At 49.9% G+C, this 15,320-nt stretch overlaps 1 protein-coding gene across 11 annotated transcripts in view; it reads left to right on the forward strand.

Annotated features, from left to right (window-relative positions):
- Positions 1-15,320, forward strand: part of ADD1 (adducin 1) — a gene marked incomplete at its 3' end in the record, with an annotated part of 72,964 nt that overhangs the window by 49,600 nt on the left and 8,044 nt on the right. For 5 of the 11 annotated variants that reach the window (XM_081304076.1, XM_081304072.1, XM_081304070.1 and 2 more), the window contains 9 exons: positions 100-180; positions 844-993; positions 2,595-2,738; positions 2,842-2,940; positions 3,786-3,962; positions 8,717-9,061; positions 11,542-11,643; positions 12,293-12,382; positions 13,092-13,184. In XM_081304076.1, the coding sequence (XP_081160202.1) occupies positions 100-180; positions 844-993; positions 2,595-2,738; positions 2,842-2,940; positions 3,786-3,962; positions 8,717-9,061; positions 11,542-11,643; positions 12,293-12,382; positions 13,092-13,184 (1,281 nt within the window). The remainder of the gene's footprint in view (positions 1-99; positions 181-843; positions 994-2,594; positions 2,739-2,841; positions 2,941-3,785; positions 3,963-8,716; positions 9,062-11,541; positions 11,644-12,292; positions 12,383-13,091; positions 13,185-15,320) is intronic. The other 6 variants (XM_081304068.1, XM_081304074.1, XM_081304073.1 and 3 more) reach the window with 3 other exon arrangements.

Here is a 15,320-nt window from a genome sequence, read left to right on the forward strand (position 1 = left end):
TGCCGAGGGGCCTCCCATAACTCAGCTGTGAGTTGTGCCTGGGAGAGATGCAGGTGCTTTCAGCAGGACTTGGGAACTAATGCGGTCATTTTCCCACAGACCAGAGTGAACTCGGAGCAGGAGCACTTCCTCATTGTACCTTTTGGACTTCTTTACAGTGAAGTGACTGCATCCAGCCTGGTAAGAATGTCCTCCTTTGCACCAAGTTTGAACAATCACGCTGAATCTTCCAGTGCTTTCAAATCCGTTGGCATACACAGTACTCAAGGAGTGGGAGAATCCAGTCGACATATAGAACTGATTAATTCAGTTAGAGAACAAGCTTTGAGAGAAGTTGGAGGCTCTTTGAACTTGGGTTTTAAACAGTTTACAGTTGCCAGGCGTGGTGGTGCACACCTGTAATCCTGGCAACTTGGGAGGCTGAGGCAGGGGGATCATGAGTTCAAAGCTAGCCTCAGTAGCGCAGTGAGGCCCTAACCAACTTAGCAGGACCTTGTCTTAAATAAGAAAAAAAGGGGGGCTGGGGATGTGGCTCAAGCGGTAGCGCACTCGTCTGGCGTGCGTGCGGCCCGGGTTCGATCCTCAGCACCACATACAAACAACGATGTTGTGTCCACCAATAACTAAAAAAAAATAAATATTAAAAAAAATTCTCTCTCTCCCTCTATCACTCTCTCTTTAAAAAAAAAAAAAAAAGAATAACGCTAAGTTTAAAAAAAGAAAAAAAGGGCTGGGGATGTGGCTTAGTGCTCACATGTCCCTGGATTCAATCCATGATACCAAAAAAAAAAAAAAAATTTCAAGTTCTCTTGACATTTAAAATTTTTGTTTCTTTTATTTCAGGTTAAGATAAATCTACAAGGAGATATTGTGGATCGTGGAAGTACTAACCTAGGAGTGAACCAAGCTGGCTTCACATTGCATTCTGCAATCTATGCTGCACGGCCAGATGTTAAGTGTGTTGTGCACATTCACACCCCAGCAGGAGCTGCGGTGAGTGCTGTCCGGGGCATCGAGGTCCTCGCTGGAGGTGCTGCACATACCTGAGTTGCACTTGCTTGTTTCATAATAGGGATTGAGTCCAGGGCCTTGCACTTTCTAGGCAAGCACTCTACCACTGAGCTATACTCTAAGCCACTAGTTTGACTTTCTTAAGAGCAAAAGAAAAGATTTCGTCCTTCTGCAAGGATTAAGGAGAAAACTACGTAGAAAGTGGCTCTTGGAAATGGCCTCAAAGAATAGGCCAGATATGACTGGCCAGGTCTAAAGAAGAAGCACCTACAGACAGCCACAGTGCAGCTGTGGACAGCCATGGGAGGCAGGGACCTAAATAGTCACTTGCTGGATCCAGATTAGAATACTGTCCTAGGGGTGCTGCGGTTGTGGCTCAGTGGCAGAGCACTTTACCTCTTTGGGGATGTATGTACAATCTAATTTTGAAGAACCTCTAATAAATCTGAAAATGTTCTTTTGACTGTATGATTAGAGAATCACAGAGGGTTGAGATGCTAGGGTCAGATTTCAGTGTGTTGAGATCTGTGGGGTAGAGGCTGGTGTGGGCTCAAGGAGAGACTGTGGACACTGGGACTGAGCCTGCAGACGGGAGGGGGGAAGCTCGGAACCAGCCTGCCAAGCTGTCCCACAGACCTTCTGTCCAGAGCCAGAGGACCCAGCCTGGGGCAGAGGCATAGGTAGTGCAGCTGCCAGGAGATCTGGCCTCCAAGCCTAGAGCTTCCTGGGACCTTCCTGGGGCCTCAAAAAAGGAAAAAAGAGAAGGTTTTGGAATAACTTCCTTGGTAAGGCAGTTCCTATGAAGGTGGATCCACTGAAAGGAACTCTGTGTGGTTTTGTCTTTTAGATGAGCTTTTCCTCTGTGCCGCTGTGCTGTACGTGTCCGAATCTTTGGACCTTGTCAGTCTAGTCGGAGCTGCTGTCTGTAGAAGACCTTCAGAATTAGACATTTTAAGGCCAATTTTGGGGAATTTGAGGAAGTGTAAGGGCTATGTGAACACTCAAATTTTTTTTTTTCTTTCAGTCTTAATTTTACATAAATGTAGAGAAATTGTACAGTCTCATCGTCCTAAACTCTTGGTATATTTGGTTTTACCTAAATTTCAGGTGTTTTGTTTCTACTTGCAACTTGACATAAAACTATGCCATATGCAGTGGCTAAGGAGGCTGAGGCAGGAAGATCGCAGGTTCAAAGCCAGCCTCAGCAACTCAGCAAGGCCCTAAGTAACTCAGCGAGACTCTATCTCTGAATAAAATATAAAAAGGCTGGGGATATGGCTCAGTGGCTAAGTGCCCCTTGGAACATCTATTTTTGAGGAACCCATGAGGCTTTCTTTGTGCTGGACCATGGCTCACTGAGTCCATACGTCTCAGCTTATATAGCACTATAACCAGTGGAAACTCCAGAGATGTAGGTCTTGTCCCGAGTGAGCCCAGAAGTGCTGTTTATGCATATGTTCCTGTGTTCATTCACCCCAAGGAAACGTGTGCTTTCTATATCTGTGAGGCGAGTGCTTGCAAGCCAGTTGCAGACTGATGCTGACTTTTCCTTCCCTGGTGACGACTGACTGCTTGTTCTCCAGGTCTCTGCCATGAAGTGCGGCCTCTTGCCCATCTCCCCAGAAGCACTTTCCCTTGGAGAAGTGGCTTATCATGACTATCATGGCATTCTGGTTGATGAAGAGGAAAAGGTTTTGATTCAGAAAAATCTGGGGCCCAGAAGTAAGGTCAGTGGGCCTGGCGCCTGGTCTTTCCTGGAGGGAAGAAGAAGTGCTCCGAGGCATGTCCGTCTCGTTGCCTGGCTCCATCCCACTCCATGCTTCCCCTCAGGTTCTCATTCTCCGGAATCACGGGCTCGTGTCGGTGGGAGAGAGCGTGGAGGAGGCTTTCTATTACATCCATAACCTCGTGGTCGCCTGTGAAATCCAGGTGAGGGTGGTCGTCCCGCGGGGTGTGAAGTTCACTTGGTGTTTTCAGGGGTCCTGAGCCTTTGAGCAATCTTTGCCAAAGATGAGCTCATGAATTTGGAACTTGGCCAGTACAAATGCATTTTACTGATTTAAGTTAGCAAAAGATTACTGGACTTTTCGTTCCTGATTTTTTATTTTTCAAATACATAAGTTGTCAGCATTTATGGAGCACTGGTATATGCCAGGCCTCATGTTAGGCACTTTTTTTTTTTTAATATTTACTTAGTTGTAGATGAACATACAGTATCTTTATTTATTTTGATGTGGTGCTGAGGTTTGAACCCAGTGCCTCATACATGCGAGGCAAGTACTTTACCACTGAGCCCCAGCCTCAGCCCCATGTTGGGCACTTTGTGCAGGTTGTGTGTGTGTTATTTCCCTCTGCCTTTACACGCCCCTTTTGAAAATGCTGGAGCTGAGAGGTGGGTTCATCTAGACTCGTGGCCGGGACACTGCCCGAGCTCTGCTCCAGGCCAGGCTCTCACTCTCCCTGACTTAGGTTTGGGGCCAGTGAGGCTCCAAGTCTTGAGGGTCCTGAATGGTGCTTTGTTTTCCTATTTATCTGCCAAGTGTAAATGCCCAATGTCTTTGTCATGCTGGAGAAGAACTCTGAAAGTCGTGTTAGGGTCAGTGGATCAGTGCCCACAGTGCTTTTTTTTTTTTTTTTTTTTTTTTTTTAATTCTTACCACTGATGGCTCACTTTGTTGAAACCTGCATAGCTGTACAAGTACGTGTCATAGTCGTCTGCTTTTCTGAGTCTCTCTATGGTACGCAAGCCATAGTGTTTGCTTGTTTTGGAAAAGGTTCGGACGCTGGCCAGTGCAGGAGGGCCAGACAACTTAGTACTGCTGGATCCCGGGAAGTACAAGGCCAAATCCCGTGCTCCAGGGTCTCCGGCCGGGGAAGGCACTACATCACCTCCCAAGTGGCAGATTGGGGAGCAGGAATTTGAAGCCCTCATGCGGATGCTTGATAATCTGGTAAGAATGGTGCCGCCACTCGATTAGAAAATTTCTTTCCCGAAAGCGCATTTATTTATTTATTTATTTTTAATGGCAAGCAAGATGGCTACTTTTACATGTATCTGAATGTCACCCTCAAAAATCATGAAGCTGGGGCTGGGGTTGTGGCTCAGTGGTAGAGTGCTTGCCTAGCGTGCTCGAGGCCCTGGGTTCAATCCTCAGCACCACATAAATGTAAAATAAAGATATTGTGTCCACCTAGAACTTGAGAATTAAAAAAAAAAAAAATCATGAAGCCACCAGGCTTTTTAATGTGTAGGCTGAATCACAGTTAGCCACAGTGGTGTTTTGTTTTCCCAGCTAATGTTGTGTTGGGGCAGGTGGGGCAGGAGCGCAGGCTCCTGCTGGCCAGCGTCCACAGGCAGGCTGGAGGGCCTTGCCACATTGTCAGCCTGGTGTCTGTGTAGTTGTAGCTGCTTGGGGCCTGGTTGCTGGGTTCCACAGCTCTCTACCTGTCGTATAGGTGGGAGACCCTATGCTACTTATGTCAGGGACACAGAATGGTACCAGCAGGGCACAGAAGCAGGATGGCTTGCAGCATTGATGGCGAGGGCAAGACCACAAACCACACTGGCTTCACGCAGGCCAGGTCTATGCTGGGGTGGCTGAGGATGGATCTTGTCCTTCTGCAAGGATCAAGGAAGAAACTGTACGTAGAAGGTGGCTCTTGGAAATGGCCTCAAAGAATAGGCTGGAACATGACTGGCCAGGTCAAAAGAAGAAGCACCCACAGACAGCCAGAGTGCAGCTGGGGACAGCCATGGGAGGCAGGGACCTGAATAGTCATTGCTGGATCCAGATTAGAATTCTGTCCTGCGGGGCAGGGTCATGGCTCAGTAGCAGCACTTGCCTAGCCTGTGTGAGACACTGGGTTCCATCCTCAGTACCACATAAAAATAAATAAACGTGTCTATCTGCAACTAAAAAATAAAAAAAAAAACACTGTCCTAGGGTTTTTTTTGGTGACTTAATGGCTAGAGATAATTTTTATTGTTGTTTTTGGGGTTTTTCTCTGAGATCTAAGTAGTTAACCCAGGACCTTACGCAGGCCAGGCAAGTGCTGTACCCCTGAGCCACATCCCAGCATTGTCCTTGAGTTTCCAGCCCTCCAAACACATCATGGGGCTTTAGTGCTGCCACAGGGCCCCTCTCATGCCACATTGTACCTCTCAGGTGGGCTTTGGGAAGGCCCATCCTAGTGCCCCATGATGGCCAGTGTGCTGCATGTCAGGCGTCGTTCCCTCCGTGGGGACTCCTCGCCATCAGCTGCATTCCATCAGGGAGGAGGGGATGACAGAACAGTCTTCTGTGACCTCTGCATCCTACATTCACTGACCCCCCTTCGCATGGAATCTTGAGAAGATTGCAGTGCTTGGCTCAGGAGTTCATGGCCCTGTGATAGAAGTGGCAAACAGATTTCAGGTCACTGTGTGATCTAGTGGTGACAGGCACAGTGGGAGGGACAGAGACAGTGGCAGGGCAGGAGCCTCAGGCCCAAATTGGTTAAGGAACGCAGGAAAAGGAGCAAAAGCTAACAAATCAGGTACAAGAAGCTGTTGGAATGAGGGGGCAGCCAAGAGTTGGTATCCCTTCAGGAAAGTTGCAGCTAGAGAAGAAGTGGCCTGAGTGTCCTGAGGTGAGGAGTGCGGAGCTGGCCCAGGCATAGGGTTCCTTCCTCCTGGTCCACCATCCCACCCCGCTTCTAGCCAAGAGTCCTATGAGGAAGAGGGGGAGGAGATAAGGCTCTGCATACCTACTCATCTCGTGTTTTCAGGACATTTTGGAAGGTGGAGAGTGAAATCTAAATTAGGCACTAACTCTGATTTAATAGAAGAGGAAGGCTAATAGTGAAGTGTGTCTTACAGAAAGTGTATTTTATTTGGTTTCTTCAATAAGTCCACGTTATTAGCAGTTTTAATATTAAAGTTCTGTGTAGCTTATAAGAAATAAACTGGAAGCCACGAATGATGATGCATGCCTATAATCCCAGCAATTTGGGAGGCTGAGATATGAGAATCGTTAGTTCAAAGCCAGCCTCAGCAACTTACTGAGGCACTAAGCAACTCAGTGAGACCCTGTCTCTAAATAAAATACAAAATAGGGGTTGGGATATGGCTAAGTAGTCATGTGCCCCTGAGTTCAATCCTCAGGACCAAGAACGTAAATAAATAAATAAAAAGGGATGGGAATTCAGTGCACCTGGCTCACTCTCAGTACCAAAGGAAGGAAGAAAGAGAACAAACGAACATCAGGCTGGGGCTGGGGTTGTGGCTCAGTGGTAGAGCACTTGCCTAGCACGTGTGAGGCACTGGGTTCCATCCTCAGCACCACCTAAAGGTAAATACATAAAATGAAGGTATTTTGAAAAAGAAAGAAAGAAATGAATTGAATGAGAGTTGCCAACTGTGGTCTGTGTTTACAGCATCTGATTTGCTGCTGTGCTGTCTGTTAATGATGGAGCAGGTAGAGAGCAGGTGAGAGTCCCACGTCGTAGTAAATGTCTCATCTCAAACGTCTACACTTAGGAGAAATGCGCACTTGTTTCCACAGCAAAATAGAACTTCAGCTCCTCCAAAAAGGAACAAATCTATATATCTTGTGTCTATCTGCTTACCTGTGTGTGTGTGTGTGTATGCGCACGTGTGTGCGCGTGCATGCTCTGGGGGTTGAACCCACAGGACCTGGGCACGAAGCACAAGCTCTACTGTTGAGCTATATCCCCAGCACCCCCATGTTTTTAATCATGAGCCAAATAATTGTTCACAGGATCAAGTATTAGAGAATTCTGGTTTGACAGCATTAGAAGGGAAGAATGAAGAAAAACCAGTGCCCTGTCAGAATAAAATGGTGTTTTTGGGTCCTGAGTCTGTACCCTAAAGCCAGGGAGTGCCCCACGTGCAGGCAGAGGCGGCGTCGACAGAGCTGTGTGTCCAGGCAGTGCTCTGTGGCCGAGTCATCCCTCAGTACCCCTCAGCAGAGCTTGCTCATGGAGGCAAAGTGCCTGTGCAGGTAGATCTCGCCTGTCTGAGGAACACAATGAAGATGACTCCCTTAATGAAGGTGGCCATTTAAAAAAATTTTTTTTAGTTGTAAATGGATACAGTATCTTTTTATGTATTTATCTTTATGTGGTGCTGAGGATGAAACCCAGTGACAACCTGTGTGAGGCAAGCGCTCCACCACTGAGCCCCATCCCAGCCCCAGCCTGAAGATGGCTGATTTTAAAAGTGTATCAAAGCAGTGATGGGTAATAAAGATACCCAAGGAGGAGCAGAGCCAGAGAGAGAGACGGTTTCTGATGTGGGAGGTATCATCCCTACTTCGTATTGTTCTTTGTTATCTGAGACGGGGACTCACTGTGTGGCCCTGGCTGGCCCTGAGCTCCTGGGCTTAAGCCACCCTCCTGCCTCAGCCTCCTGAGTAGCTGTGACCATAGTCATGCACCACCACACCTGGCTAGAGGGTCCGCCCCTGAGGGCTCCTGTGTGTCTTCAGTCACCCTGTGTCCTTTGGCGAGCATTGTGACGTGCAGTGAGTGCACACCTCTCCGGGCACCACCAGCCCTGTGCTGTGTGACGGCATAGCTCTGGTGTTTCATAGCCTCCTGGGGGGCGGTGTGGGGCTCCAGGTGCAACTCAGCTCGGTCTCTGCCTCACAAGCCTGCTGTTGACCAGGGCGGGCTTCTCATCATAAGGCTCCATGGGTTCGGGGAGGGGTACCCCCCTTCTGAGACTCTGTTTTCCTACAGCTGCGGTATTCATGATGGCTTGCATCTCCAGAGCTAGCAGGGTGGGACTGTACGTTCTTTGTTGCCTGTTGCAAATGCCAGAGGCTAGAAGCATGGCAGTTGTTGCGCCTGGGCTTGAAGGGCAGGGGCAGTCACAGGTGGAGCTGAGGGCCATCAAAAAGTCTGTCACATCTACTAAGTGCTAAGCCCTGGTGAGGAGAGATGAGGAAGACCCTCCTTGTCTGCAGCTGCTGCCTGGGGGGACAGCTGGCAGGTGCTCCAGCAGAGGGGCACGAGGTGGCACGCACCTGTGCAGGCACAGCTGGGGGTCGCGAGGCAGCGTGGAAGGAGGAGTCTAAGTGCCATATGCAAATTTTTCTGAGAACCAGTTGCCATGAGTGGTGTGTGGTCTTACCTGATGGTTACCACAGTGTTGAGACTGTGTGGATGAGTCTGCTCTGTGCAGTTGTCAGCAGCAGGTGAGTCCTGTCAACTTGAAAACTGAAGTCGCCACGTAAGCAATAGCCAGATCAAAAGCAATGCTGGTACTGCACAAGCCCTCGGGTCCCTTTTCAGTCACTTGCCATCTCAGGTGGCTGCTGTTTTGTCTCTACAACAGAGATTGCTTTTGCCTGTTTTGTGCTTTTTACAAGTGGACCCAGACAGCGTGTGTCCTTTTCCACTGTGTTTCCCTGGGCAGTCGGTTTGTGAGCATGGTCCACGTGGGTGCCATTGCTAGTAGAGCCTTCTCTTTCCTCACCACGGTCCACCGTGTGAGCATGACAGTTTCTTGTTCTACTCTGTGTGGTTTTCTGGGTGGTCCTGCTGTCAGCGTCGCGGCCTGTCTTTGGCGAGCCTGTGCCTTCTCGGCCACGTGCTTAGGATTCGCGTTGCAGAGCTGTGTGTTCTGCCTGTGGACATCTCCACAGTGAACCCTGCTCTGAGACCTGGAGCACTGACTATCTTTTCTTCTCTTTGGACCTAGGGCTACAGGACTGGCTATCCCTATCGATACCCTGCTCTCAGAGAGAGGTCTAAAAAGCACAGCGATGTGGAGGTTCCTGCTAGTGTCACTGGTCACTCCTTTGCTAGTGACGGTGATTCGGGCACTTGCTCCCCTCTCAGACACAGTTTTCAGAAGCAGCAGCGAGAGAAGACAAGATGGCTGAACTCTGGCCGGGGTGACGAAGCTTCTGAGGAAGGGCAGAATGGAAGCAGTCCCAAGTCGAAGACTAAGGTGTGGACGAACATTACACACGATCACGTGAAACCCTTGCTGCAGTCTCTCTCGTCCGGTGTCTGCGTGCCAAGCTGTATTACCAACTGCTTGGTCTGTGCCTACCTTACTGTTCATAGTTAGATGATGTAGAGCAAGTTGGGCAGCTGGGGCTTCGGAGGCTTTGGGACCCTGCCCTCTGACCCACATTGACTCATGACCCTTCCTTGTTAACTTGCCTTTCTTTTGAGCCAAAGCCCACTTTATGCCTCAGCTCAAACTCGAGTAATACTCTGCTTGAAACTGCTTAAGATACAACGCACCTCTTCAGTCATTGCCCCTGAGGCTGACTCCACTCACAGTGGAGCACTGAAGGACTCACCTGTGCTAACGTGAAAGCAGGAGCTCTCTTGAACTCCAGCTGTGTCGGCTCTTAACTCCTCACGCAGCTCTGAGAGGCCTGACCCGCCCGCCAGTGCTGCCCACCCCTTGCTTCCCTCTTTGTCACAGTGTTTTCTTAAGCAGTTTTCCCCGAGGCCCGCTGGCCCGTTCTCTGCTGACTCTTGTCCTCTCTCAGCACTGTTCCCTGCCCTCTGTCCCAAAGCCTCGGAAGGCTCACGCCAGCTGCCCTCTGCATGGACTGTTGCATGTGAGTAGGCGGCCATGGTGGTGAGTCTTGGACTCCTGTGGGGTGCGGCATGACCAAGTGCAGCGCAGGCCACCTGCAGGCACCAGCGACAGATGCTGCCAGGGGCTCATTTCAGTGTTAGCACTGTGCAGGGCTGCTGTCCCCTCAGAGGAGTCCCTGGTGTCCTGCTGCCAAGGGTGCTTTCCCCTCCCGTAGGCCAGCCCTTGAGTCTGTCCAGCTCACACTTCAGTGCAGCAGAGGCCCTTTCCAGAGCCCTGGATGGAGTCCCCCGTGGGGCAGCACAGTGGGGCCAGACCTGACTGCATGCCGAGCTCAGTAGAGTCGGCAGCCCAGGTGTCCCAAGAAGCAGGAAGCCGACAGCCACATTTCCCCTTTCAACAGTGCTTTTACTTGATAAGTTTATTTAAAAAAAAAAAAAAAGTTTTGTCTTCCCCAGGTGTTTCTGGTGTTTTCCTGCTATGCAGTTGGCGCGGAGCCACTGTGGTCCTGAGCAGCTGTGTCACGTGGGCGAAGACCCTGCGTGGTGGCAGGCTCAGAGTGTGGGAGCACGTCTCTTCCTCTCCTGCCCTCCCTCCCTTCTTTTCTTTCTTTGGTTCACTGGTTAGAATGGTTAAGCTTAAAAACAGAACCCCTCTCTGCTGCCACTGGGGTGCTCTGCCGGCTGCCTGCCAGGTCTCTCCAGAGCGCACCCACAGCAGGCCGCATGGCTGTGAGCTCTGTGATGGTCTCCTGGAGGCAGTCCAGTCAGGCTGGTGTAGCTCGCAGCGGAGCACCTGCCTGGCAAGTGCAGGCCCTGGGTCAATCTCCCGTATTAAAAAAAAAAAAAATGGAAAAAAGTCACTTGAGGCCTTTTAGTCAATGAGCGCATCGAAGGGGATCTTGCTCAGCTGTATTTATATGTGTTTCCTATTTCCTGGATTAATACAAATTCCACGCAATGTTCCCAGGTTGGTATATTTTAATTTATAATAATTCATATTAATTTTTTAAATGGGTTCAAGCTTCTGAGGTGGCTGTTTTAACATCTTGACTAGAATTATTTATAATAAGACGCTGAGTTGTCTTTTCTCTGAGAAGGTAACCGTCAGCGAGTGCCCGCAGCTCCATGCCCATTCCACACTCCTTCGCAGTGGCTAAGCCTTTGACAGTTTGGTTGCTTCCTTAAGGTCATATGGTTTATGGCTATCTTATTGCCTCTCAAAAATATTCCGAAAGGCACAGCATTTGCATTCAAAGATGGCTTGTGTTAGTGTTCAGTGCCTACTCATGCCTCAGAGTCAGAATCTGACCCAAAGCCTATCTTGATTGGAGGCCTGAGCAGCGATGAGCAGGGGGCACTGAGGCTAAGCAGCCTTTGAGGGCTCACCAGGTGCTTTATTTTGTTGGAATGGTTTTGCAACACTCAGAGGTTTCTTTTGTAAAACATGATGTCACCCCCCCACCTCGTGCTTGGGAGCTGCTGCAGCGTCCCCTGGTGGACAGTGCCGCTGTGTGTCTGGTGCTGCCACTCACTTCCACACACAACTCTGGTGGTGCCCCTCTGCCTGCAGTGCGGACTCTCGCCCTTCCTGGGTGGCTGCGTCACATTGCTTCTCATGATCCTGTCATCTCACGCTTCCAGTTGGCTTTGGTGTTGGGGGACTCTCAGGGCGGTGGACCAATGGCCTCTGAAGGGCCTGACCCAGCTGGTCATTAGCCTGATTGCCCCAGCTCTCGTGGGCTTTCCCACTGGCCACGCCTCTAACTCCACCATTCAGTGGTTTCTGCGTGGCCACGTCTCACCCCCATGTCAGCTCTCTAGAGTGGCCCAGGGAACGTGGCCATTGGTTCAGCCGTCTGTGAGGTTCAATGCATGAGCAGATGTGAGGTCAGTTGGACAGACGGATGCTGTGGCGTTGTGACTACTGTCATGACCCTGACTTCTCGACTGTTCTTGATATTGCAGTGGACTAAAGAGGATGGACCTAGAACTTCCACCTCTGCTGTCCCTAACCTGTTTGTCCCATTGAACACTAACCCAAAAGAGGTCCAGGAGATGAGGAACAAGGTATGTGCTGCCCTGGGCACTTGGAGGGAGCTGGGTGTAGAGTTGGAAGGGATACTGGCTGCTGTGGAGCAGAGGGGTGCTTGCCTCCAGCAGGGCAGTCTGCGCTCCCACTGGGGAAGTGAAGTCACCTCCTCATGCTGAGGCTGCGTTCCGCCATCAGTGTGGAGCAGGGGCAGCAGACATCTGGGGCCTGAGGAGTGTCGGGGTGATGCTTGCTCAGTAGTGGGTCTGGAGTAGAAGCCCCAGAGCCTGATCCAGCAAGAGTGGGTGGCTGTTCTGCCTTTCAGACTCATTCAGAGGCTCATAAACTGCACTGGTCAGAATGTGGGTTGTCAGATTGTCAGTGTTCACAACCCCCACGTATTCCCCTAGGTCACTGGGTACAGTGAAGGGCTGGGGCCCTGCTGGAGCCTTCTGGAATGTGTGGGAATTAGGACTAGTCCCTCCATTTCTGCTGACCTACACCCTGCTAAGCAGGGTGGGCCAGTGCCATTAGGCAGATATTCCTGGGGCGTCCTGCCATCTGGGCTGGGTGGAGCACAAGATCACCTTGGGGGTAGTGGTCCAGGTGCACAAGCAACATGACTGGCAGCCACAGCATGACCTCTTTGTGCTGCTTATGTGCTTTTCTTTTCCTTCCCTTCCTTAGATCCGAGAGCAGAACTTGCAGGACATTAAAACTGCTGGCCCTCAGTCCCAGGTTTTGTGTGGTGTGGTGATGGACAGAAGCCTCGTCCAGGTGAGAGCTCAGAATGTCTCTCGTATTAGTGGGTGGTGACTCTGTCTGCTCCAGAGTTGTTATTAACTTGGGAGAGAATGACTTTATGAGGTGAGTATCCTAGGCAACCAGTTATCTCTGCTATGAATCCTCTTGATAAGAAGTAGACCAGCCACTTCCCTTGAGTTCTAGACCTAGCATCAGCATGCAGAGGGCTGTGCCCATCCCTATAGACCCTTCCTTGTAGTGCATGCCTGTGTGAGGGCGCGTATGGCCAGCTCTGGGGTTAGCAGGGTGCTGTGTAAGTGCTAGAAAAAGGAGGGTTTGATGGGCCTTTGTTCTGGAACAAGTCACATCTGCAACATAGCACTGCTTGGGCTGCGGAGGGAGGGCCTGGTAAATGTGGTCCACATTTACATGCATTTCTGTAAAATAACTGTACTTAGTGGCACATTGAAGATAATTGTGTAAGTAGTTATCTTAGAATATGAAGATGCCACCTGATGCTTTCAAACCTGACTCTTCAGGGGTAGATGGTGACTGTTGCATTTTCTGAATCTGGCCAGCTGTGGTCCTCGTTTCATGTTTGGTGTCTGCACGTACCACTGTCACCACTGCTGCGTTCACTGTTGACCGCTGTCCCTGCTGCATGCTCTTAGCTGGCTTTCCCCTGCCCGGGTGGTTGTAAGCTAGGCCTGGTGTGCTCTGATGACTCAGTTTACTGTTGCAGGACGCACCCCTCTCTGACTGTACGGAGACTATCGAAGGGCTCGAGCTTACAGAGCAGACCTTTAGTCCCGCTAAATCTCTCTATTTTAGAAAGGTACTCAATGCCCTGGCAGTCCGCGGTGCTCTTCTCCTTTTCCTGCCCCCACCACCTCCCGCTTGAGACCTTGTCTTTGTTTCTTTTTTTTTTTTAAAGAGAGAGTGAGAGAGGGAGAGAGAGAAAGAGAGAGAGAGAATTTTAATATTTATTTTTTAGTTATTGATGGACACAACACCTTTGTTTGTATGTGGTGCTGAGAATCGAACCCGGGCCGCACGCATGCCAGGCGAGCGCACTACCGCTTGAGCCACATCCCCAGCCCCTTGTCTTTGTTTCTGATGTAGCTTGAAAGAGACCTCTAAATCATGTATGAGATTTCAGCAGACTCTGTTTTGCCTACTCTGTTCCTTAATTAAAACAGGGGTGTGAAGCATTGTACAGTATTGAGATGTTGCTGGGAAGTGGCCAGTCTGAAGGAGACAGTGGCTGCATTCCTCAAGTTCTGCACATGACTCGTCAGTGCATGCCTTTAGGCTCCAGAGTTTACCTTTCACAAGATGCCCATTGCAGATGGTCTCGTCAGGGCTCTGCTGGCAGCCACAGCTCCCCCACAGCCCCTCCCCTTGCTTGTTCATCTTTGACCATAGCCATCAGGGGTCATTGCAGAGGAATGGATTTTTTTTTTTTTTTTTTTTTTTTGAGAATAGAACCCAAGGCTGTTGAATTATATCACTGCCCCAAAGAAGTGGGAAATAAAAGCAAGACAGTCATTGTCAACCTTCATTGATAAAAATGCATTTATTTTTACCTTTAAAAAAAACTTGAGTACCTGGGGTTGTGGCTCAGTGGTGGAGTGCTTGCCTAGCATGTGTGAGGCCCTGGGTTCGATCCTCAGCACCACATATGAAGGAGCAAATAAAGTAAAAAAATTCATTGGCAACCAAAAAATATTAAAAATAAAAAAAAGTAAAACTTGTTACTGTTGCAGGGGAGAAAGTCATGAAAATCTGAAGCCCCACATTTTGATCTCTGTGTGCGTGGGTATCTATCTAGCCTGTCCTGGAGGTAGACAATCCTAGGTAGTAAGGGTCCTGAAGAACTTGGTGCCCATGATGGAAGGTGGCTGCCCACCGTGTCTAGAGTCTTCAGTGTTTTGCCTTCATTCGGAGGACGTAGCTTGGGCTCTGTCTTCCGCTGTAACATTTTCAGTGTGATGCAAGTCTCACTTACTCGCATTCCAGTTCAGCTAGAAGCAGCTTTGTGCCAAGGTGCCATCTTCCTCCTGGAACCCCTGGTCATGACGTGTGGCTTCATGTACTAATGCAGTGGGTTCTTAGAAGTTACTCCAGCTACCGTTCTTGCAGGGGTTCTGAGGGGGGAGAAGGATGGGTTCCCTGGCAGCTTGTGTTTCGAGCCAACACATTGGGCCACGAGCCGTGGTGTTTTTGTGGGTTAGCAGCACGTTGTGGATGTGCCAGGCGCCTGGGTGGAGTGTGCCCTGCACGTAAAGCAGGCCACAGCCAGTCACTGAGGTACTGTCCTCTTGGCACTGTGGTGCCTTTAAAGGATTTCATCTGTGTTGTGTTCAGCTCCCTAAAAGGCAGGCTGGCACGTGTCCCAGGACGTGCTTCTGCCTGGTGTGTTGTCTAGTTACAGCTATGCTCTGCCCCAGTGGTCCTCAAACATTGCACGTCATAGTCACCTGGGTGCTTCACAGATAGATGGAGGGTCCCCAGTCTCAACAGAGCCGCCTCGCTGGCTGGCCCCAGTTGAATAGATGTGGACTCCCGTCCTTTATTGCCCCAGTGGTGGGGATGGAACCCAGGGCCTCGTGCCTGCTCGGCTACTGCCACACCACTGCGCTGCCCACACTCCCAGCTTACGTGGACTCTTCCTCGAGGTTTGTGCTTCTTACCTCCCCATTTCTGAAGTTCACATTTGTGTTTTGATCCTCACCCCCATCCTGATGAGATATATTTCATTTTTATGGCAAAAATGTGCTTTGACTCCATGGATGTCCTCTACTGGAGCTATTATTTTATTCTACTACTTTTTATGTCAACCTCAAAACGCAGACAGTACTGCTCCTTTGGTGCAGGGAGCTGCTTCAGCGAGGACGGTGTCCCGGAAACTACCCCCCAACATATAGACTCTGCTTCCTGTCTGAGGAACAGCCCTTAGGACTTGGGAAGC

The sequence above is a fragment of the Spermophilus citellus genome (assembly GCF_964194105.1).
Source record: "Spermophilus citellus genome assembly, chromosome: 8".
NCBI lineage: Eukaryota > Metazoa > Chordata > Mammalia > Rodentia > Sciuridae > Spermophilus > Spermophilus citellus.